Below are 24496 nucleotides of genomic sequence, written 5' to 3'. Positions count from 1 at the left end.
TTCAAATCTCGGCATGGATGTTTGTGATTTTGTATTGGAGGGATGAAGTGGCTTGAAAAAGTTCCAAGTTTATTCACTACAACAGGGTTTCAGGATTACACAAATATATATATATATATATATATATATATATATATATATATGAAAAATAAATTAGTTTGAATGACTATAATACTGAGAATAGAAAAGAATAAAGTTTAATGCTGAGATACTACTAGCTTCGTTGAAAAAATCAACTTCAAGTATCAACGATAAAGAATTATCTAAAAAATAACTGAGACATTATAAAATTACATCAACAGATCTAATATAAAAGACCATAGTACATTTTAAACAGGAATGCATGCTGGAGTTCCAATTGTTATGAGTACACCAATACTGGACAGTGGCAATGTGTGCATCAGAAAGATTGTAGCCAAGGCTGTTGTTTATAAGAGATGAATTGAGGGATATTTCTTTAGATTCGATTATCTTTCTTTCGAGTTCATCATAACACAAATGTATGTTAGAAGTTTGCAGCCAGTCTACGAGGTGTTTGTGGCCTTCATCAGAGTTAATAGAGAAGAGAATGTGGCTTGAGAGAGCGGTGGCTCTAGTCCTATTGTAGGATATGTCTCTCTGGTGTTCCTCAATATGCAAAAGGATAGATTTAGCTGTCTGACCGTAATATGGTTTGCCACATTCACACATAATCTTGTAGACTCTTGGATACCGAAGAGGGAGATGTTTTATTTTAGGTCTACTAAGTAGGGAGCGAAGTTTTGGAAACGTAGTGAAACAAGTTCTAATGTTGAATTTCTTAAGAATTTTTGCCAGTTTTGGGGAGAGAGACTGATGTATGGCAAAGATATAAATGCTCTTGGGGAAGAAGAATCTTCAATAGTAGGTGAACGATGGTAAGAGATAAATTTATCAATCTTCTTAAGAGAGAAACCATTGTTGACAAGTCCTTTTAGTAAACTGAGTTCATTTTCAATCTCTGTTTCGTCTGTTAATAAAGATCTAGCTCGATGTACCAGGGTTGAAATAATAACAAATTTTTGCAGAGGGTAGTGATGGGAAGAAGCATGACAATATCTGTCTGTGTGTGTGGTGTTTTCTAAAAATAGAGATTTTGATATTTTCAGTGCATCTTTGTAAGTTTTAAGTCCAAAAAGGGAAGACAGTTGTTGAATTCCAGTTCATAGGTGAAATTGATTTTCTCATAAAACTTGTTGAGATGGTCTAGAAAAATATTAACATTGTTTAAACCGTGTTCCCAAATGAGGAATACATCATCTATATAACGGTACCAGATTTATGTTTATCGTTGATACCTGAAGAAGTTGAATTTTTCAATGAAACTAGTAGTATCTCAGCATTAAATGTTTATTTTTTATTCTTGGTATTATAGTCATTCAAACTAATTTATTTTTCATAATCTACCGAGTAAATATGAACTTCAATATATATATATGTTAAAGATACCAAGCTATTTTAAACCTGGTTTTACTCCATTTCCCAAGTAAGCAAACAGACAAGTAAGTCAAGTTTGCGCCTGCAAGTATTGCAAGTCTAGGTGATCCCACATGTAGTGCAAGACCAAGGCAACTCATGGTAAAAGGTGGATAAGCTCTGATCACTATTCTTGATATTTACCCTTAATGCAAAGCACATCTCCTGAAGGAGATGTATGATGCTATGTATTAAAGGCAAGGGGCCATTACCCAGACCGGTTTCGACCTTATGAATAAGTAAAGCCGTCTCTAAAAATTCAGACGATCCCTAGGCCACTCAATTGTGGGCGAAAGCCTGTCCATCTCAGCGTTGGCTCCACTCAGTGATGGCCTTCCACCTACCACCACCAGTGAGCAGAACCACTCATATTCCAAAGAAAAGCATTCACCGACAAAGCCCCTCACCGGACAATGCCGGAAAACACTTTCCACGGAGACTCAAATTGCTCCCTTAAGGCAAAAACCTTAAGAGAGCGAACTCATAATAGTCCCCACTGGTTTTGACCTTTATTGATGTGTATTTAAGTAAAGACCTCTCAAAAAATTAGGACGATCCCTAGACCATCCAACTCAGCGTTGTTCCACTTAATATTTACCCTTAATGCAAAGCACAAAGGGTAAATATTAAGAATAGTGATCAGAGTTTATCCACCTTTTACCATGAGTTGCCTTGGTCTTGCACTACGTGTGGGATCACCTAGACTTGCAATACTTGTTGACTGACTTCACATTTGAACACAGAGAAAATTTATTTTAAACTGTACCACTCTATGTTCTAATTTGCATAAGCAACATTGTGAAATCAACCATCAGTTAGTACCATATAGTTATCAACTTAATTCAGACCGAAATTCAGATGCAAACTTGACTTACTTGTCTGTTTGCTTACTTGGGAAATGGAGTAAAACCAGGTTTAAAATAGCTTGGTATCTTTAACATTTATTATACCCAAGGTAAAATACTTTCTACACACACACATAAATAAATGAATATATATATATATATATATATATATATGCACAGATTAATAAAAATGGAAAACAATCGTCATTCTATCCACAGTACTAATGCACTATAGGCAGGGCTGGTCCGAGAGTATCTGAAGCCCCTAGGTAAAGAAAATTAGGTGCCCCTATATATCGTCTCTCTCTCTATATATATTTTGTCATACTCACACAAGCACACGTACACAAGTCAACGTCCCTAGGCGATCGCACTTCAGTAGGTTCGCCTAATGATAAAACCGGCCCCGACTATAGGTTAACAAACTTTCATGAGTGGGGGGCAACATTTTTTTTAAAAAGCGAGTTGTTGGGTGGTCCTTCTTAAATTAGTCCTGGACTCAACGAAGGCACCAGTATAATAATGTTATTAATATAACCGTAATATATGCTGAATTCCCTAACTACTAACCTAATGCTGAACTCTTTTCCCACAGAACAATCTTTACATCATTGCATTCCGAACGTAACAAACCAGCTGTAACACCACCTGTTAAGCCACCTCCAATGACTAAAATTTTGGTCATTATAAAATATTTTTATTTTGACATCCTTTTAAAAACGGTCCCTTCTTTCTGTTATTGAACACTTTATGCTGAAAATATGATATATAAATAAGACACGTTAAAATTCTAAGACATTCAAATAACAGTTAATGATATAGTATAAATTATCTATATTTAAAGTCTCTCTCTAACTGCTTCTTAGATATACTCTGCGAAAATCGTTTTATCAGTAAAATTCCAATTTCAACTTGAACCGCCATAGCAACAGGATATGATGATAAACTGGAGATTCTGATTGCGGGAGTTTAGGAAATTACGTAACCTGTCGAGCAAGATATAAGATAGCTCAGCCTCACTGGTTTACTAGTCATAATTTTCTTTGACATAAAACAGCAATCGGCAAGGTTAAAAAAAATACATTATGACTAACTGTGAAATTCAATGCCGTCATATTTCATGACACAATAGTAGATAAATATTTTGGGAAATAATTCTCACTCATGACATTTTCAAGCTTTCTTTTTTGCAACTTTAAAAAAAAATTCTGTGGTTCAGTCAGAGCTGTACTACAGTAAAAAAATTACACACACACACAAAAAAAAAAAAAAAAAATCCTATCCAGCATTTTTTTTTTTTTTTCGCCAAACGCAGTAGGCAAAACTCTTTTTAGCTGTAATTGGAAAGTGAAGAACCACCGGTTCTTTAGCTATAGACGAGTTTTTCGCGGCACTTCAGTATTCGGCTGTGCCTCTCAGTGATTTTATGTGGGCTACCAGATTGCAATTGTGCTGTTGTTGTCTTAGACATTTCCACTTTACAACAGCATCACATAGTACTGATTGAGTCAGCTGCATCATGGTAGAAATTTCCTGAACTGAGTTGTTGCAAAGGTGACATCGTATGATGCCACCTTTGCAAAAGAGCTCTTCATTACTTCCCATTTTACTGTTAATGTTTGTCAATGAAGCCCGGATGCTTCCTTTTATACCATAAGAGTTATTGTTGTGATGTATATGGCCACCATATCCGTTACTACAAAAAAGGCATGCAGATATCTTTGATCTCATAATGTATTTTCTGATATAATGGGTGCTAAAAATCAAAGCAAAAATATCCAAAGTGCTTTCAGTTAAGGCTAATTCTATTTATCGAAGACAGATTTGAAAATTTTGAAATGTATTATTATATTTCTGATCAAGTAGAGCATCGTATTCTTGAAAACCGAAATGATAGCAAGGAATTATAGGAAGCGATGGCTAGAGAACGCGATCCAGATGTACTTCTAAACACAAGAAATAAATATCCTTCTATTCCAGCATGTTATCAAAAAGGAATCCCATGAGAATTCTAAAGTATTAGCAATTAAAATGGACATGTAGCTAGTCTTCATGAATTACTGTTTATTATTATTATTATAATTTTTATTATGAGAGTGGGCGTTTGAGCTAAAGATTTCCAAAATGAAACTGAAACACTGACAGTTCGAAAAAGTTTAGAATCAGGGTAATAAAACTAACCACATCCTTTCTTCATAAAGCAAAAAAACACATTTCTTATCATCGTTTCAGGTTAACATTTTTAAAATGAAAATTTCGTTAAGATTTTAATTAGAATATTAAAATATTTAAAGACTGGCTATCAAAATTTAGGGATGAAAAAAATTTTTAAAATAATTTTTTTTTTTGACCACCGATTCTTACTTATGAAGGACATTTTTGTTTTGGATGACATCTTAAATGATACTGAAAAAAAAAAAAAAAACAGAATAGAAGAGTCACGAAACTGTTACTGCTAAATTTTAGGTTGTGTTAAAATGACATTTGCAGAATCTTGTCGAAGAAATGCGGCAACTAAACAAATCAGTGAAAGGTGTTTCTTTCACTGGTTCACGGTGCTCAGGAAAGTGAAACTCCTTCTCCTATATGATTGCTGCTGTTTGTAAGTTCATCAGACTACTTATACTATAAGTTGGACAGTTTTTAAACTGTAACTATAAGAAATGAAATTAGCATACCAACACGAAATTTTGATTCCCAAAAAAAAGTGAATAGACATACTGGAATAAAAGCTGGAGTTAATCAAACACACGTAAAGTGTGTCCGTGTTACATCAGTGGTTCTTAACCTTTTCGAACTCACAGAACATTTCTGATTATAAGAAAAATTTGGGGAACATCAAAAGCATTAGGGTCATAAAACTAACAATAAAAATATTCATGGACTTGCCTTTTATAAAAAAATGGAACTTATTTTAATGCGATACTTGAGCTTGTCGGGTTTTCCAGATTTCAGTAATATCAGATCTAAAATGTGATATAGCTACCTTCATCTATATTAGTAAGTCTTTCACGCTTTTTAGTTTTTATATTGGTTAATGTTGAGAAACCGAGCTCACACAAATATGATGCTGAAAACTATAAAAAAAATTTTAGTGTCCTTTTGGAGAGAGCTTTGTATTCGGCGAATCAGCTGGGACAAAAATTCAAAATTTCTCAAGAGTTATTTCAGAGAATTTTATTTTTAGAGTGCGATCAGTTGACAAGGTAAGTAATTGTTCCTCTTCTTGTAAGGAAAATTCACAACTCGATGTATTAATTACGCTCAGAACTGTGTCATGTGACTTCTTTCATAGGTGGAACACTTGTAACCAGCTTGCGGAACACGAGTGTTCCTGGTAACACCGGTTAAGAACCACTGCGTTAGATAGTGCCTTTGATACTGATGGAAGTTGACGGCTGTATTCCTATCACATGCATCTATAGAGAATTGGATTTTGTTTTTTCCAGAGAGCTATATACTCTTCGTGTGATGATGCCTCGGTTGGCATCTGCCTTTTCTTCTTTGTAATTTACGTAGTAATTTACAAAGAAATCATATTGGAAGATGATTTCTTTGTCTTTCTGGATCTGTGGTATCACTCTTTTCTCCAATATTTTTGATGCACTGGTCACTTTTCATCATACCATCAACAGGCACAAGTGATCCTGGACCGTCAAGTGTATAACAACCCCAGACCATCTCTTTAGCTGGGTGTTTAGGAGCTTGTTTGAAGGTGGCAGGGAGAAGTCTCCTCGACCTGCTGATTTGCGAACATATGGTACTCGCTCTCCTTTGACGAAGAAATAGCTCTCACCTAAGAATATGACCTTCTTCGACCTCTGAATAGTCCAATCTTTATACTTTTACCAGCTAGAGCCACTTTTTCTGCAGACTTCTTCAACAGTTGTTTTTCTTTTTTTGATCTGTAGGCAGTCTTCACTGTTTCCAACAATCTTCGATGCATTCGCATGTCAGAAACACTAATCGCACTTGCTGCCGCCTCTATTTAAGTCTGCAAGACAATCTTAGTTTCATTCTCTTTTTCTTAATTAGTAAACGATTTTGAATAAGTGTAGTTTTTCTTTCCTGTCAGGAGAAAAGGCGCCTGTCACCTTAAACCGCTTTAAAATCGAATTAACAGTTCCCAAACTAACACTACACTCAATGGTAATTTGACGTTGAGTCATAGAAATGTGCGAAAGAAAGTAGTACCTATTTTTGAACGCTTTCTTAGAGATGTGCCCAATTTATAGCTACATAAAATGAATAAAACACTATGACTATCAACTTGTTTACACTATTAAAAACTCACAACGCTATTAATAAACATCTTTAGATTGCTAAAACAGTTAAAACACACAGCAGTCAACCAAAATTGTGAACTAAAACCAAATCCTAAAACAGCAAACCGAAAGCAATACGAAAATTATTTTGAACTAAAAAAAATAAAACCATTTCTAAACCAAAAACTTGACGAAAATTCGGCTCGTTGGGATTAATTTGTTCGCTACTGTATGTCAAAATGAGTTGCTTCCCCCCCCCCCCCCCTACACACGCACACCCTTCCCAAAACTTGGTTTTTGTCCTTTCAAATAGGAAAACTGGACAGAGAACATATGCAGTTGACATGAACATAGTACTATAGAGTGGTTGGGTTCACTAACTGTAGTGAGGTATTATCTGGTAATTATAATAATCCATATCTTTTGAACAGAGTTCCGTAATTCTTGAATAAGTATCATTATAGTTTTATTAGGAAGTCCGGTATTTTCGTAGAATTTCAGAGGTCTTGATTTTATTAATATTTTTATTGAATTTAATTTTCTAGGTCACAATAATAAAAATTCTCTATAATATTTCAGAGGAACAGAGGAAGGTGAGTGAGAAAGAGAGAGAGAGAGAGAAATATTGCCTGATTTTTGCTATAGGCATTCACAGTCTTCCTGAGTTTTACGTTTCTATGCTTGCAAAGCGGTTTATCATAGATTCCAGTTTAGTCACCAAGAATAAAACTAATTTATTTATATATTTATTTTAAGGACCGGGGAAAATTCAAGTTGATAGAAAAAAACGGGTTATTACCTGTGATTTGATCCTGCATCGCTATAGGACAATCATAAATAAGCGATAAAATTAAGGGGATAAAAATCCCTTATTATTTTACAGCCAGTATGCAAAACTCTAAGATCGAAAACTACGATCTAAGAGTTTCATGCCGAAGAACTATCGGCGAATCCAAGTGTAAGTGACCACCTGGTAGTACAACACCAGGCAACTCGAAGCAAAGGTGGAGCAAGCTCCCTCACTGTCCTTGATATTTTCTCATAATGTATAAACACACAGCTCCTAGGAGATGTAATACTGCTTTACATTATGAGGAGAGGTCACTACCCAGACCGGTTTCAACCTTTTTTGAGGTCTCATCAGTGAGTAGCTAGACCTGGATGGCTATATCAAAGTTTAAGTGAAAAGAACTTACATACCTTCACTATACGAATTATTATTATTATTATTATTATTATTATTATTATTATTATTATTATTATTATTATTATTATTATTATTATTATTTGACACCTCCAGGAAGTCCAAAGACTCATGCTAACAGCATCGAACGAATTCCAACTGCTAACCGCGCTCAAACTTACTTATGCCAGAATGGTGTGTCCATATATTATATTGTATTATATTATAACTAAGATGAAAAGCCAAACGGCTATATTTTCTTAACTTCGCCAGAAAAAAACAGCCGTTTGGCTTTTCATCTTAGTTATAATAAATAAGTGATAGTTAGCGTTAGAAAACATCGTGGTGAGAATACTCCCAACTTTGTCTATGGTAATGGTTGAGTTCTGGGCGACTGCAGATTTCTAAAAATTTCTAACTAGAATAGCCTCATCTATTTTTATTAGAAAATGTAAAAGCCGTTAAAAAAAGGAGAAATTCATCAATCCGGACTTAAGATAATTTTTCCAGTGAACACGTACAGTTCCTACCACTAAGATGTTTCGGTACTAGATACAGAATATCCACTTTTAAACAGCCTGGCCGATAGATGGTGCCCTCTATGTAATATATTTATTAGCATAGGAAAATATGAGTCTTCGTTTCCATGTGAATTTGTATCTTTTAAGATAACGTTGGGAGGTGTATCAGAGATGCTGATATAATTTAGAAGAACTTAGATATTGGATAGTTTTTTTTTTCGTTTTTTATTTAGAAAGCATTTCATAATAGAACATATCGATTTCCCAAGTGTTGGAATTACCCTTTGCGTGTAATTTGTTAGCCATGATTGACTTCTTGTATGATTGAAATGTCAATCATGCTGCGTTCCTCCGGTTATTCAAAGATTTCGGGTTTGCCATTATAATTTTTAATAAAGAATACAATTAATGAAAAAATAACAGGGTGACAGTATGGGAATATGCTTTGGCCGTTGTTGCCCTCAGGATAGACAAAGCAGGTAAGTCATAATAAATTAAATATGTGTTTTTCGACCTTAAGTTATTCAAAAATGTATTATAAAGATTTGTTTATTTAATATATGTAATTATGCAATTATACTTTTACATAAACTGAAGATTCTCCTGTACATGATCAAACTGCTATATATATATATATATATGAATTCATAATAAAAATAAAATGTCAGTAAGTTGATGATTACCGGTCCATACGATGTAGTAATTTTACAGCTATAAAGGGCATATTTAAATGTCAAAATGGAAATTCTAATCACAGGCATATGCCAATAAATAGTATTGGAAATTTACTATTGAAAAATTAGAAAATTTTCTGATTAATTTATTTAATTTTGTCGAATATAAGGAAATGCCTTTTTTTTTTTTTTAGAAAACATTGGTTCTTCATCTTTAATTAATGAAATGGAATAACAGCCTGAGATTTGCGGTAATTACGTAACGCAAATATGGCTAGAGTATATGTTTATCAGGCGAAAAAGATAGTATGAGTTATTAAAATTATTGCTTCTTGAAATGTATAAAAGTACTGAGTGATAAGGTGTTTAAAAAGAAAGAGAAAAAGATTTTCAAACCAACTTCATATTCAGGTGGCATGAAATTTGTAAGCAGTTTGTCAACTAATTGCTCACTAACTGCTGAATTTTAGCCTTGTTCAAATTCGTTGTTTTTTATTTAGTTTTCAGATATTATTTAAAATTTTTGTTTTCTAGTGTGAGTTAGAGTGGAGGTGTTTTGCAATAACAATGTACATCGACGAAAGTCATTTTGCGTTCTGATAGGAAAACTTAATTGGTATGCTAGTTTGTTCACGCAAAAAATTGTTTTTGTTGCGTCTCTAGGGACGACGAGAAGGAGAGGGGGGGGGATACAAATTATGGGCCCGACTGTTACATTCGTTTTTATTTTCTCCATAGTTTCATTGTTATTATGCCTCTCTCTTTCAAGGAATGAGGGCACAATTGCGCCCCTGCCAGTCTATAGAGGCTGGTGCATTACAGCATTGCAAAATTCCGCAAGACAAAAACTTAATGGTGCGATAGTTCAGTTAGATTTATTAGGTACTTTTAGAACGATGGTGTGGAATGCCACAGAAGAAGTTGCATCTATAACGATGAAGTAAAACTGAGATATTCATATTTGCAGATAGGCGTTGCTTTCTGTAAAAATGTTGAAAGAAAAATAATCTAACAAATGCCTCACAGCATATTGTGTTGTGCTCAGATTATCTGCAAATTCTTTGTGTCCATTCTTAAGTTCCATTTTCCTTTATACTTGAACAGATTGAAGCACCATGTGCCATATTTTCTAAAATGGATTTTAATTGTTCTGTGTTGTTATGCGTTTGCCTTATGTGATAAGTAGAATGTTGGTGGTTTTGTGGTGTTCAGATATCTAGATTTGAAAATACAATAATCTTCATGCAAAAAACTTATGCTTCTATATTGTGATCACAAAAATCTTACACACCCTTTGGTTGGAAAGATCCAGATCAAATTTTCTCTGATATAATGAACATTTATACTTGCTTTTCAACTGAACTGGTGTTGGAAACTGGTTTCTCTGCCTCCCTTTTATAAAATATCTGAACTGATATAGGCTGACCTGATATGTGTGCTTGAATGTGATTACCATTCATGTTTTTATTTAATGAAAAAAATAACAACAACAATCGTCTAGGGATTAACTTTTTATTTACTTATTAACCAATCTTTTACCTTGGTAACCAATGGTATTTTCGAAAACACCAAGATATGAGATAATTACCACATGCAGGAAGATAAATGGACTGAGTTCAAAATGGCATGACTATAGTCCTAATGCATGTCTTGAAGGGATGTTGATCATTCTGCTCAGTTTTCTGCTTTTTTGTTATGATAAGGTACAGTGGTGTAGTGGAGCCAGAGTGCACAGCATTAATTCTCAATTAAAATTTGGATCTTCTCTACCACTGATAAGTAAAATTCAAAAGATTAATTTGCAGAAATATTAATTAATTGTTATGTTATAAAATTTATCTGTTTTAAATTAATTTTTATAAGTTTGCCAACAAAGGTGGGAAGAGGGACTAGCAGGATGAGAAGGTGAATAAAACCTTATAGCGCTCTGGCACTTTTACTTAACACTCCTGCTGATGAGGTAGCTGTATTTATTTTGATTATTCTTGAAAATTGAAATATGTTGATCACACTGGAAGAACAACTGAATGAGCATAGAAAATATGTACAGTATCCACATTGCTACTTCTGGAGTTGCAGCCCATGTCATTGACATAGATCATTTGATTCACTGAGGGAAGAAAGGAACCTCTATTGTACGGAACTAAATAAAAAAAATATGAGAGGACTGTTTTTGGAATCTGTGTTCTCTGTACTTAAAAATTTGACATTCGTGCATGTTTTACAAATGCCTTCTTTATGGTAGATGAATGTCATCACTCTGCAAAGACCACCACCACTCTGCTTCTTGGAAATCTGAATGCCTTGAAAGCATTTCAAACTTTAGTATCCAGAAAAGTTTCCAGCTTTAGTATCCAGAAATGTTTTGCCTCTATTTTCACTTAAACAGCCATATCTTTACGAATCCCAGATTTATCCATCTATTTTACAGATGTGTTTGTGGCCTGGTTGGCTGAGTAGTCAGCATATCCTCTCTCCAACCAACTTTTCATGGGTTCAATTTTTGTGAATGTTTGTGATTGCCTTTAGGTGGGATGTGAATTTCAATTTCCAGTGTGAAACCAGTGTCCCAAGGAGGCCTGAAGTGGCTTGAATAAGTTCCATGTTTAGTCTCTAGAGCAGAGATGCCAGACTATGTAAGAAATAAATAAAAAAATACAAAAAAAAAACAAGAAAGAAAATTAACAAAAATAAAGAAATCTAGCCCAACCATGGTATAAATGTACTATGGGTTTACAAATAAATCTTTCATGGGTGGAATCCACATAAAATAATAATAATAAAAATACAGAAATCTAGGATTTGTATAGGATAAATACTGTTTCTTTTGGAGTATTCCTAGAAATCTAGAAGTTAGAAAAATAAATATATAACCCCTCACTAATTGACTTCACTTTTACTTGTACAATTGCTTTGGTTATTTCTGTCAGTATCAAAATAGCCATCGGTCAGTTGAAGATGGTAAAAGATTACAGAACATTTTCAAAACGTGATGAAACATGAGTAGCAGCAGTAGCTGAGTTAGGGTTCTTTTTCTGTTTTGAGTCCAGCATCAAACTTGTACAAGTTTACACTATTTACTGTCATTGTAATCATTAAGATAGAAAGAAATATTAAAAAATTCTTAATTTTTATGATGTACTTTAGAAATTTCATGTTATTATTCAACAATTTGTATTGTGACCTAATACTATCACCTTTTTTTTTTTTTTTTAGAAAGAGAAGAAATGGTGGTGGATCAAAATATTTTAAAGAAAAGGCTCTTGTTGAGGTGGGGTTACTATTTAAAACAGATTACTTCATTTCTTAAAGATAAGACATACTCATTAAGCTATTAGTTTGTTTAGTGCGCTTTTTTTTTTTTTACTGTATTTGAATGGAATTCAGTCTTGAAGTGGTTTTGGCAGGCAAGATGCAATTTTGATTGCATCTGCCAATATCTCTTGCCATCTGAGCTTATTTAGAAAAATATTTATTCAAATTATTTAAATAGCATTTCTATGTTCTTACAAATTGGGATAATGCATATCTGTAATATGCATTTATTATTATTAACATCTGACCTCCATGGAGTCAGAGACTCGTCATTTATTTCAATAGATACTGGCTCCTATATTCTAGTTAAAGTCGGATGAGGTTGTTGCTGTCCATCCATTGAAGAATGTTAAGTAGATCACTGTTTTTAAGTATTTAGTTATTACAGATATCTCAAAGTTTAAGTGTCAGAACACTACAAGGTGTTCAGATACTCGAGTGAGAGAAATAGCAGATACTGATGCTCCCATCAGCAAATTAATGAACGAGGTTTGAGGTCAGTTATGTATAGGAGGAAGAGCATAGGTGAAAATATGAAGCTGTGGAGCTTTATGGAATTGGTCAAGATATATGAGGAGAAAGCCATCCACCATGACACAGTGGATGATCAGAGAGAAACTGACCAAGTAACAAGAAGTGGAGGATAGCCCATAAGATGAAAGTTTGCTAAAATTTATATATGCAGACTTGCTTAAATGCCTGAAATGCTAAAAATGACTATACAGGCTTCTTTAGTTTCCATGGCTATATCCAGAAATAAGTGATGTGGGCTGTAAATTGAGCACAAGAAACCAATAGTGGTTGTTGATTAATCAGTCTCTAAGATGAGGCCTATCAGTTAATCAGCTCTTCTCCATTATTTTTAAGAGACCTGAAGTAATGGAAGTTTGATAACAGTTTGATTTTTCTTTGGAAATAGGCTTGATATAGTATTGTTTCCATGCTAGGGTAGAGATTTGCTCCATAATGTAAGTCTGAAATACATTTAGAGATAAGAGGATGGTCTGAAAAGTTCTCGGCCTCAATCATAGATGGCAACACTATCGGCAAGGTTTTTTTTTTCTAAGTTAGTACATCTGTTATAAGCATCCATGTGAAATTACAACTCATTCTTTTAAGTAGTTTGTTTTATACAGCTATCTGAACCAAAAATGTTGTCTGTGTCCCTTAAAATGGATAAAATTGAGTATCGTACAGTTATAAAATTCTTTGTAAAAAGAAGATTTAACACCAAAAGAAATTCATACGAAGTTCATAAAAGTTTATGGGCACTCTTCTCTTTCATTTTTAACAATTAAGAAATGGGCTGCTGAGTTTAAACTTGGCCGTACCAGCCTTGAAGATGAAGGACGTCCAAAAAGTGTAACAACACCAGAAATCATTCATCAAGTGCACGATATGGTATTGGATGACCGGCGAGTCAAAGCGCATGAAATTGCTGAGACTATAGACGTGTAGGATATATTTTGCATGAAGAATTGCAAATGAAAAAGCTTTGTGCAAGATGGGTGCTGCGCTTGCTCACAGTCAAAAATGCACTTGCATGAAAATCTCTGAACAGTACTTGGAGCATTTTAACAAGAATAAAACTGATTTTATGCATAGATTTATTACTATGGATGAGACTTGGATTCACTATTACACACCAGAATCCAAACAGCAGTCAAAACAGTGGACAGAAGCCGGTTGTTCAGCGCCAAAGAAGACAAAGTTGGTTCCATCAGCAGGAAAGGTCATCATGGTATTTTGGGATGCTAAAGACATTTTGTTTATTAATTATCTTTGAAAAGGGTGAAACAATAACCGGGGAATATTATTCCGATCTTTTAACCAGACTAGATGAAAAAGTTCGTGAGAAAAGACCCAGTTTGCAGAAGAAAAAAATCATCTTTCATCAGGACAATGCACCTGCCCACAAAGGCGTTTTGGCAATGGGAAAATTAAGGGATCTGTACTATGAATTGTTGGAACATCCACTCTATTCCCCAGATTTGGCTCCCTCTGATTTCTATCTCTTCCCAAAACTAAAACTCTTCCTTGCTGTTTAGCATTTTTCTTCAAATCAGAGGGGTATTTTGCAGATCTTACAGAGAACCACTACAGGGACGGGATAATGGCACTGGAGAATTGCTGGAATAAATATATTAGTCTTAAGGGAGATTATGTTGAAAAATAAAAATAATTTTGAAATTATAAATTTGTTTTTTCATTGTTAGGCTGAGAACTTTTCAGACCACCCTTGTACCATCATTACTGGAAGATTTGTTATTTTTGCTTTTCAGGACTTTTTTTTTTTTCCCCCTAGTGAAAATTGGGGAGAAGGCATGCTGTTCTGATATAGGTGATTTCCTGGGTCTTTTTTGCAGGAGTTGGAGGAGAAAGCTGATGTTGGATCAGCTTTCCTCTTTTACCGAGGAGCAAAAGAAGTTTCATGTGAAGTTTCCTCACCACTAGTCTACTTGAGTATAGAACCCAATAACTTCATGTTACACTTGGATAAAAGGATTAAACAATAGTATAATTTCTTGGTATTTTAAATTTAATCTTAGCTTAGTGAATGTGAAAAGAGAAGCCAAGGAAAGGTATGTTAAATTACATTCACGATGAGTATGGTGTACCCCAGCCAGAGACAAAGGCAAAAGTTTTTTTTCAGTTGGTAAGAGAGAGATTAGAAGTTTTGTTGATATGAATGTATGGATATAAGGTGAAACTTCAGGATTCTGCCTGTAGGTTTGGAAATACTTGAAATTATGGCATTGGAGTCTTGTGCTTCATAGAAGTATCTTTAGTGTAGAAATGGAGCCTTGTCTCTTGATTGTGAGGGTTGTAGCTATTTGATTCCATTAAAGTTTGATGGTGAGAAGCTCTTGTTGTAAAGGTGAAAAACAAATGTAATGTGTTCTATTAAGGATTTGACAGTCCCAGTTTTCTGTTAGCAGAAGTGTGATGTGTATGACCAATGCCATAACTAACTTTTCATGGACTCTGTGCAAGATTTTATTTTTGTCCCCTATTTTTTTGGAAAAAAATAAAAATAAAAAACAGATACGATAGAAATTTTGTTTATAAATAAACTTTGTGTATATAATAAATATGTGGTATATTAATAAATTAAAATGATTATTTTAATTGGACTTTTCAGGCTTTCTTTTCAGCACATCATTAATCACATCATAATATCTTTAACAGTATTATACTCTATTGAAAGTATGGAAAGATTGGATAATTTTAACTTGATTAATTTTAACTTGCTAAAACTCCACTCACATAAAGCAGTGGAAACAGGAAGAGTGAGAAATATTCGGAGAGCAATACTGATATTTGAATATGACTCAATTAATCCAAAATCATGAAGAGCCTGTAGGATATCAAGCGGAGTTGCAGTTATGTTTTGAAGCTTCAAACTTGAATTTCACAACTAACTCATACGTACTTAATAGCCAAATCTGCAGCCGATTTTTATAAATCAGCAACACTCATCGATTCTAAAAATGAGCCGAAGAGAAAACAAAAATCATTACAATGAAAATATAATATGGATTATTTTATTGATACCCCATTTCAGGGCCCCCCTTTGTCCTGGACCCTGTGCACCCGTTGCATCTGCCTAGTTACAGCATTGTGTATGACTACCAGTAAAGGTAGGTTTCCAATATACTCTGGTTGACAAAATACCAGAAGTTAAATAGGGTCCAAAAGTTTCCCAGAACTCACCTTTTTCATGGTGAACCAAATATGTGGATGTAAGCTGTTGATTTGATATGGGAAGGTAATTAGTTCATTTTCAGAATGAAGCCAAAGCAAATGTATCATCTACATAGCTAACCAAGAAAGAGAATGTTGAGGATAGATGGTTGAAAACAAAGTATCTTCTAGGCAATTTAAATAATTAACCAAGATTATTTAAACCATCTAGACGATACTTTAGTATCAACCATTTATTCTTGCCCCTCTTCCTGAGTTACTATGTTGTCATTTGGCCTTATTCTGAAAATGAACTACCTTCCTACATCATATCAACAGTTTACTAACAGTTATGTGCATCAGAGTTCTGCTCCTCAAATCCTTAATTAATAGAACATATTACATTTGTTCTTCGCCCTCACCCTTGCAACAAGGGTGAGGGCGAAGAACTTCTCACTTTCCAAACTGTAATGGAATCAAATGGCTACAACTTTCATCATATTCAATAGATAAGACTCCTACATCTTTATGCTGAAAGATACTTCAATAAAACACAGGATTCCAATTCCATAATTTCTGGCATTCCCAAACCTATATGCAGAATCTTGGAGTTTCACTTGATACACACGTTCCTGTCAACAAACTTTCTAATCGCTTGCCAACTACAAAAGAAAAAATTTTCCCTTAGTCTAGCTTGTATTTACTAGATTCCTTATGAATGTAATCTGACATACCTTGGACAGACAAGCAGTGCAATGGAAAAAAGAATTGGTGAACATCATTAGAGTGTAAAGTGAAAGAGTTAACTGATTTGACTGGAATGAATGATTTGAATAGAGAGAAGTATGGTATGAGGGAGAATATGAAAGAGTTACTGGAAGTAGCAAAAGAAAAGTGTGAGAGAGTTAAGATAGTGTTGCCATTGTATGACAGAGTTGAGCTGAGGATGAGGGCTATAATAGTGAATGAGTCAAGGCATAGGTTATGTGGGAGGAATAATGTGGAATTTATGGATGTGTGAAGTGAGTTTGGATGAAAAGACTTGTACAAGAAGGATGGTTTGCATCTGAATGGATTTGGTGTTTGGAGTCTGAAAAAAGTGTTGTTAAATGAAGTGAAAGTGGACATGCAAAATTAGGGAAACTAGAGCTTTTATGGGAGAAGCTGTTGAATGGGTACACAGATATCAGTGAGGCAGTTGAGTGTAAGAATGTGCATAAAATGCCTAAGTTAGTACTGCTGATAACAAATCAGAATGGGACAGTTAGTATAAAGCATTAGGACAACAGTAGACCTAAGAGGCTTTTGCACTTCATGTACACTAATGCGAGGAGCATTTGGAACAATCAGGGAGGATAGAGAGAAAAAAATGGGAGGGATATTATTGATGATAGCTGATGAACTTAATCCTCAAAAGTCTTGTTCTACATCTGAATGAAACCAACACTGCATCCTTTGGAATGATTCTCACTTTCTTCATCGTCATCATCCTTTCAGGGGTTTAGGCCTAGTGGCCTATTCTGGTCTCGCTCCATCTTTTCCTTGGTCATCCCTGACTTCTATATCCTCCAAATGGATAGTATCGGAGTATCCTGAACTGTCCATTCTTTTAATATGTTCAGTCCACTTCTTTCGGTATTCATATACTTTGTCCAATACTGTGAGGCTATTTTTAGTTCTTTATATATTTCTGCACTTCTTTTGTACCAGAGCGTATAGCCTGCTGTCCTTTGCAGGAATTTCATTTCTCCATAATTCATTTCTGTACAGTCTTACCAAAACTTTATAAACTCTTATTCTTGTATGCTTTTGAACTTGGCTAGGCTCAAAAATATTGATCATTCCCCTTTTGAAAATTTGAAACTTTGATGTTAATGTCAGCTTCTTTTGTATATGATACAGCACATCCAAGGTATTTAAAGCAGTTAATTTGTTCTAAAATTTTATTTTCAATCAAGATTTTACTTTTGACTGGAAATGGTCCTTAAATAGCTATTATTTTTGTTTTGTCTGTTGATATTTGCATTCCAAATTTTTTTGCACTTGTTTAAAGTATATATTGATTTTTGGAGTTCTTCTTCACTTCTTGCTATGATTATTTGGTTATCTGCAAACAAAAGGCTATTAAGTTCCATGATCCAGTTTAAATGCCTGTTTTCCTTCCATATCTTTACTACTTTATCTATATAGATATTAAATAATAGTGATGACATTGGGCATCTTTGACATACCCCTCCTCTGTGTATTGATTTCCATTCTGTAACTTTTTCATTGATTCTTGCAGCTATTTGGTTGTTCTGATACATGTTAGTTATTGCAGCATGCAGCTGATTTGGAATGTTTAGATTCTTGAGTATGGCCCACAGTTTGTTCCTTAGGACTCTGTCGAAGGCTTTCTGGTAGTCTACAACCAATATTTATACAGTACTTATAACCAGTATTTATTATTATTATTCAGGCCTCCATGGAGTCAAAAGACTCATCATGGGAGGTCCTTCCTAAGAAACACAAAGTCTATCATACCACTCCTTAAACTCATTGACCGTTCTCGCTCTCACCACTCCATCAGGCATTGCATTCCATGGTTCAACCACTCTCCATGCAAAGAAACCACTCCTCACCCTCTTGCAAACGGTTTCCTTTCGTAATTTCCAGGGATGGCCTCTTGTCATCACTCCTTCCCGCTGTTCAACCAAGCGAAAGAACTCCCCAGTGTCAATCCTGTAACCACCTCTCAACAGTTTAAAAGTCTCAATCATATCACCTCTCCTTCTATCCACCAAACTCTGCAGTCCACATTCCCTCAGCCGATCTTCATAATTAACATGGTACAGTCCTGAAACCATCTTTGTTATCTGCCTTTGTACCCTTTCCACAGTTAATTTATCCCCTTCAAATCCTGGGGACCAAATCTGAAAACAATAGTCTAAGTGTGGTCTGATCAGAGACTTATACAACGGAATGATAACCTTTTTTATCTCTGCAGGTCAGTGTCCTTCTCATTATTGTAGCAATCCTCTATGTTACCTTCACCACCTTTGCAATATGTCCCCTAAATTTAAGGTTTCTATTGATCATCAACCCCAGATCTCTTGTCTCCCCTACTTCCTCCAGTATAATTCCTCCCATAGAGTATGTAGCGTCCCATCGATGTTTCCCAAACCTCAAGACCTTACATTTTGCTGTATTAAACTGAAACCCCCATTCATTTGCCCATCTATTTAGTTTATTCAAATCCTCTTGCAGGGTTACCACATCTGCACTATTACTAATAATCCTTCCCAGCTTCGCATCATCTGCAAACAACTGAATATCTGCTTGCAGTCCACGGACAATGTCATTGATATAAAGGTTAAACAATATAGGTCCCAGTACTGAGCTCTGTGGGACCCCACTTGTAACCCTCTGCCTCCTTGAAACTGTCCCACCATACACAACTCTCTGATACCTATCGGACAGAATTTAGAAGACTTATTCCTCTGTAGTTTTCACAGTTGCACTTATCACCTTTTTTACATATTGTGATGATAAGTGCCTTAATCCAACTTTCTGGGATTTTTCCTTGCTTCCAAATATTGTTAAATAATTTGTCATTTGATGAATAGGATGCCTGCATATTTTATAAGTTAAATATTTATTCCATCTTCTCCAGGGGATTCTCCTGATTTGCTTTGCTGTATTGCTTGTTGGATTTTTTGTAATGTTATTTCTTCCACTGTAGTTAGTAGTAAGCATTATGTTAGTTTTAGATTCGTTACTATTTTGTGATAAGTTTTGGAAGAAGTTTGGCCAGGTTTTCTCTTTGATTATTTCAAGCTTCACTTTTCCTTTATTCATATTCCTTAGAATTTTGAAAGTATTTGGTCTCTTCATTGTAAGATCTCTTTCCAATTTTGTTATAAAGTTATCCCATGTTTCGCTATTCTTTTTCGACATGCTTTTTTTTGCTGTTGCTCTTTTGTATTTATAATTAATTTTTGCTTCTAGTGATTTTGTGTTTATCCATTGTTTATATGCTTCTTTCTTATCTTTGATTATTGCTTTAATGTTTTCATCCCAGTTTCTGTGGTACATTGCTGGTGCTTCAAACACAAGAAGCCCCAGAGATGAATCACAAGTAACATGAAGCTAATGTCTCAAACAAGGCATCCAAAGGCAGCAAGCCTCCTGGATCACTTGCAGCAACTATGATAAATACAAAACTTAAAAAATTCCATGCCAGCTCGATCGTTGCCCAGAATAACAAGGATTGTGTGGCTTGTTTGGGTGGAGGGCAAGCTTCAAAAAATATGCTACTGTCCCCTAAACAACACTCTCTCAAGATATGTTCCTTAAAACATAGGACTATCTAAATTCAAAGCCAAAGTCATTGCCAAAATAGCCAAAGACAAAGCATTTGATGTCCTGGATCTCCAGGAAACCCATGTGCCTGACACAGCCCTCAAGAGACTAAAGATCCCAGGCCTAATTCTCGTGTCTTATAACTGCCATTCCAAACATGGCCTGGCAACTTGCATCTGGCCTGGCATCAAGGACATAACCCAATGTGTACCTGATGCAGAATACTCCATAGGTATTAAAGTTGAAAATACGACCTACAATGTCTACAAACCACCATCGCAATCCTGGCCTGATCAGATGGACTGGCCACTACCTTACCCTGCTATCTATGTTGGTGACTTCAACTCTCATCACACCACGTATGGCTATTCCTCTAACAACCGGGACGGTAATATATCAAATACATCATAAATCAAATACATGTAACCTGTATTTGATTTATGATGTCAAGCAGGAAGTTTCTGGATAAAAACAGAAAGGAAAGATGTATCTCAACCATTCATGAACTTGATTTCACCACATCTAGCCGGAAAAGCTGGTCACTTTTGAGAAAATTAGGTGGGGCAAAACCAATAACACACAAAACAACAGAGATAACTCCTGATCAAATGGCTAATCATTTATCCAAAGATACGTCCACTCTATCAGGAAAATTACTATGCAATCTTCCATCAGACAAATCCTGAAGACAGGCCTTGAGCTTCCTGAACTTGTACACCTTGTATCTGTACGGGAAGAGGTACCGATAGCCTTCAAACTCGCCAAGAATGGCAAAGCTGTAGGAGCGGATGCCCGAGTTTCTAAAACATCTTGGTCAATGGTGCCAAACATGGTTGGCTGCCCTTTTCTCAAAAATTATAATGACTGGAAAACTACCAAATCTGTGGCAGGAAGCCAAAATAATTGCTGTGCCTAAACCAGGAAAAGATCCAAATGATGTCAAAAATCTAAGACCTATCTCCTTGCTTTGCTCCATCTTTAAGCTCTTTGAAAGAATTCTCCTTAAAAGAATTTCACCACTCATCGAAAGAGCACTCTCGATTGAACAAGCTGGCTTCAGGCCAGGAAGAAGTTACTGTGACCAGGTCCTGGCCCAGATTGAAGCAAGCTTCCAGAAGAAACTTAAATCTGGAGCCACTTTCACTGACCTAACATCAGCTTATGACACAGTCTGGATCAAGGGCCTCCTCCTAAAGCTAAGAAATATAAGGTGCAAAAAAACTTTCCAGCTTTTTGAATCCATTCTCTCCAACAGAAAATCCAGGTCCATGTTGGTGGAGAAAAGAGCAGGCACAGTTGCCTTCACAATGGTCTCCCACAGGGCTCTGTGTTAGCTCCTTTACTCTTTAACATCTACATGTACGACTTACCACATACCAGCTCAAGCAAGTATACGTATGCTGATGACCTAGCAATCCTACATCAATCTACCTCCTTTGCCAACCTGGAATCAACCTTGAACACAGACCTAAACATCCTCGAAGAGTACTTCAAGCAGTGGTACTTGAAGCCAAATCCAACAAAAACTGTGTCCACAGTATTTCACTTGAGCAATGAAGAGGCAAATCAACACCTCAATCTTTCTTTCTGTGGAAAAATGGTAGAACACGAGTCTCACCTGAAATACCTTGGAGTGAGCCTGGACAGAAGCCTAACCTATAAAAGGCACATCACCAACCTGTCCAACAAAATGAAAATGAGAAACAACATCATTTCAAGTTGCTGGAACAACCTGAGGTTATGGTGCAGAAGTCCTGAGGTCATCTGCGCTAACCCTTGCATTCTCTGCAGCAGAATATTGTGTCTCTGTCTGAGAAAGAAGTGCGCACACTAACATTATAGACACCCAGCTAAACTCTACCATGCGCACAATTAGTGGGACAGTGAGAAGCACCCCTCTCTCCTGGTTGCCTGTTCTATCTACATTGCTCCACCAAACATACAGAGAAGAGAAGCCTCGATTAAGGAATTTAATAAAGCAATGAGCAACCCACTCCTGCCTCTGCACCAGACTCTTATAAATCCACCCAGTCTTCACCTAAAATCTAGAAAGCCTTTCTGGTCCATGGACGAACTCTCTTCAGCTCCCTGCCATCAACACCTGACATGTGGAGAGAATATTGGTCCAACAATCTCCCAACAAACGGCTTCCTGGTAGAAGATCCCTGTGCTCGGCAACCTGGTTTTTCTCTTCCTAGGAAGATTTGGTCATCTATCAACAGGATCAGAACTAACAAGAGCAGATGTGGCTACCTACTAAATAGGTAGAGGCTGTTAAACCACTCTTATTGTGATCCCGTGGCTTAGACGATTACTCATATTGTAAATGACTGCCCAAAGTGCCAATTCTTGTGTCCTACAGGTGACAGATGAGGCCTTGGATTGGCTTTCCACTGGACATTGACCTGTAGCTGTTTTGTATTCCTTTTGTCATAAGAATAAATAAAAATCCTGTTTCTTATTACCTTTCTCCTCTTCCATTTATCCTTTCCTTTAGTATATATGGTGATCAGCATTCATTTTAGACAAATTACGGACTCCTTGTTTTGAGGCATTCTGTTGCTTATTTTATTAATACATTTTTTAAATTATTTCATTCTATCTCTATATCATCATTTTCTTTTATTTCCTCTAGTTTTCCATTTATTCTTTGCGAATACAGGTAGTTGAACTCCAAAAGATTCGTGGGGATTTCTCTTAGCACTGATTTGGTTAATTTTAAACCATCTTGGGGGTATTCTTAATTTATCTTCTAAGAGATGATGATTCATATTTTATTTCTGCACTTCTAAATACCTGGCTATCTAGTATCATATTAGCTGTTTTCCTATACTTTTTAATAATAGTCTATACTTTTTAGGTTTCTTGATTCCCAGGTGAATTTATTGCAATCTTTATGCTTGAAAAAAAAAAAATGTTCATCATCAAATTCCTGCCGTGTGTACAGGATATGATAGTACTACATGAAAAAAATTACATCATTATTAATTTCCTATCTACAATTTTCCTCCAAATCAGTCTGTTACTTGTCAAGACTCCAACATTATCAGATCTTATATTTCTATCGTCTAAGGCACTTTGTACTGTATCAATCCACCTATATCTTGGTCTTCCTCTGGGTCGTTTTGCTGCCAACCTGGCAGAGAACACTTGTTTTGCTAATCTTTCCTCTCCCATTCTGTTTAAGTGACCATACCACCTGAGATTAGCTCTGCTAACGCATTCCTGGATGCTGACAATGTCAAGTTCTTTCCTAATATCCTCGTTTTTAATATGATATTGCCATTGATGCCATTTGTTCACACCTATAATCTTTCTCAGGACTCTCATATCTGTGGTCTCTAGTCTTTGGTCAAGTGTTTTACTTCTGACCCAGCTCTCAGATCCATAAGTTAAAACTGGTTTGAACACTGTCTTGTATACTAATTTAGTGTTCCGACTAATTTCTCTCTTATTCTATATGAATTTATTCAACTGACTTCCCACCATACCAGCTTTGCTGATTCTGTTGTCTATTTCTATATTTAATTTACCATCTTCAGTAAAAATCGTGCCTAAATAGCTGAAATGTTTTACTTGTTCTACAGGTTCTCCATTCACAACACAGTTGACATTTTCAATGATTCTGCCTATTTTCATTGTCTTTGTCTTTTTATTGCTGACCTTCATACCATATCTATTACAACAGCTATTCAATTTAGTCAGAGAATCTTGCAGACTTGTAGCGGATTTATTTAGAAGTATAACATCATCCGCATAAAGCAAAGAGCTGACATTAACTTCTCCAATTTTGATAACATGTTTAATACCACTTTTCTTCATAATGTGATCCATATAGATAATGAATAACAGAGGGGGATAATGTACATCCTTGTCTCACACCAGATTTAACATTAAACCATCTTCCTGTACTTCCTTTAATTCTAACTGCTGACTTACAACTCAAATAAAGACTAAGTATTGCTTGATATAATGCCCCATTGACACCATATAGCTGTAGCGTATTGAATAGCTTCTCTCTTGGCACCTTGTCATATGCCTTTTCCAAATCGACAAAACTTAAATACAGATCTTTGTTATATTCCCATGCTTTCTCGACCATTTGTTGTAAAGTGAAGATCTGATCCTGACAGCCCCTATTTGGCCTGAATCCAGCTTGTTCTTCACCAAGCTT

The 24496-nt window shown here is 35.5% G+C and overlaps 2 protein-coding genes across 4 annotated transcripts in view; one reads left to right on the top strand and one right to left on the bottom strand.

Annotated features, from left to right (window-relative positions):
• Positions 1-3183, bottom strand: part of LOC150099282 (renalase-like) — a 108450-nt gene extending 105267 nt beyond the window's left edge. For all 3 annotated transcript variants that reach the window (XM_090404227.1, XM_090404228.1, XM_090404229.1), the window contains exon 1: positions 2910-3183. In XM_090404227.1, coding sequence (XP_090260353.1) covers positions 2910-3024 — 115 coding nt within the window. In that variant the 5' untranslated portion in view covers positions 3025-3183. The remainder of the gene's footprint in view (positions 1-2909) is intronic.
• Positions 3184-8608: 5425 nt separating this feature from the next.
• Positions 8609-24496, top strand: part of LOC150099281 (uncharacterized) — a 109487-nt gene continuing 93599 nt past the window's right edge. The window contains exons 1-2 of the mRNA XM_090404302.1: positions 8609-8787; positions 12199-12253. Of these exons, the coding sequence (XP_090260428.1) occupies positions 8741-8787; positions 12199-12253 (102 nt within the window). The 5' untranslated portion in view covers positions 8609-8740. The remainder of the gene's footprint in view (positions 8788-12198; positions 12254-24496) is intronic.

The sequence above is a fragment of the Typopeltis vanoorti genome, chromosome 14, assembly GCF_054136105.1.
Source record: "Typopeltis vanoorti isolate ZY-2024b chromosome 14, IOZ_Tvanoo_1.0, whole genome shotgun sequence".
Lineage (NCBI taxonomy): Eukaryota > Metazoa > Arthropoda > Arachnida > Uropygi > Thelyphonidae > Typopeltis > Typopeltis vanoorti.
The sequence above is the reverse complement of the archived record's forward strand: the minus strand, read 5'-3'. Positions and strand labels throughout refer to the sequence as shown.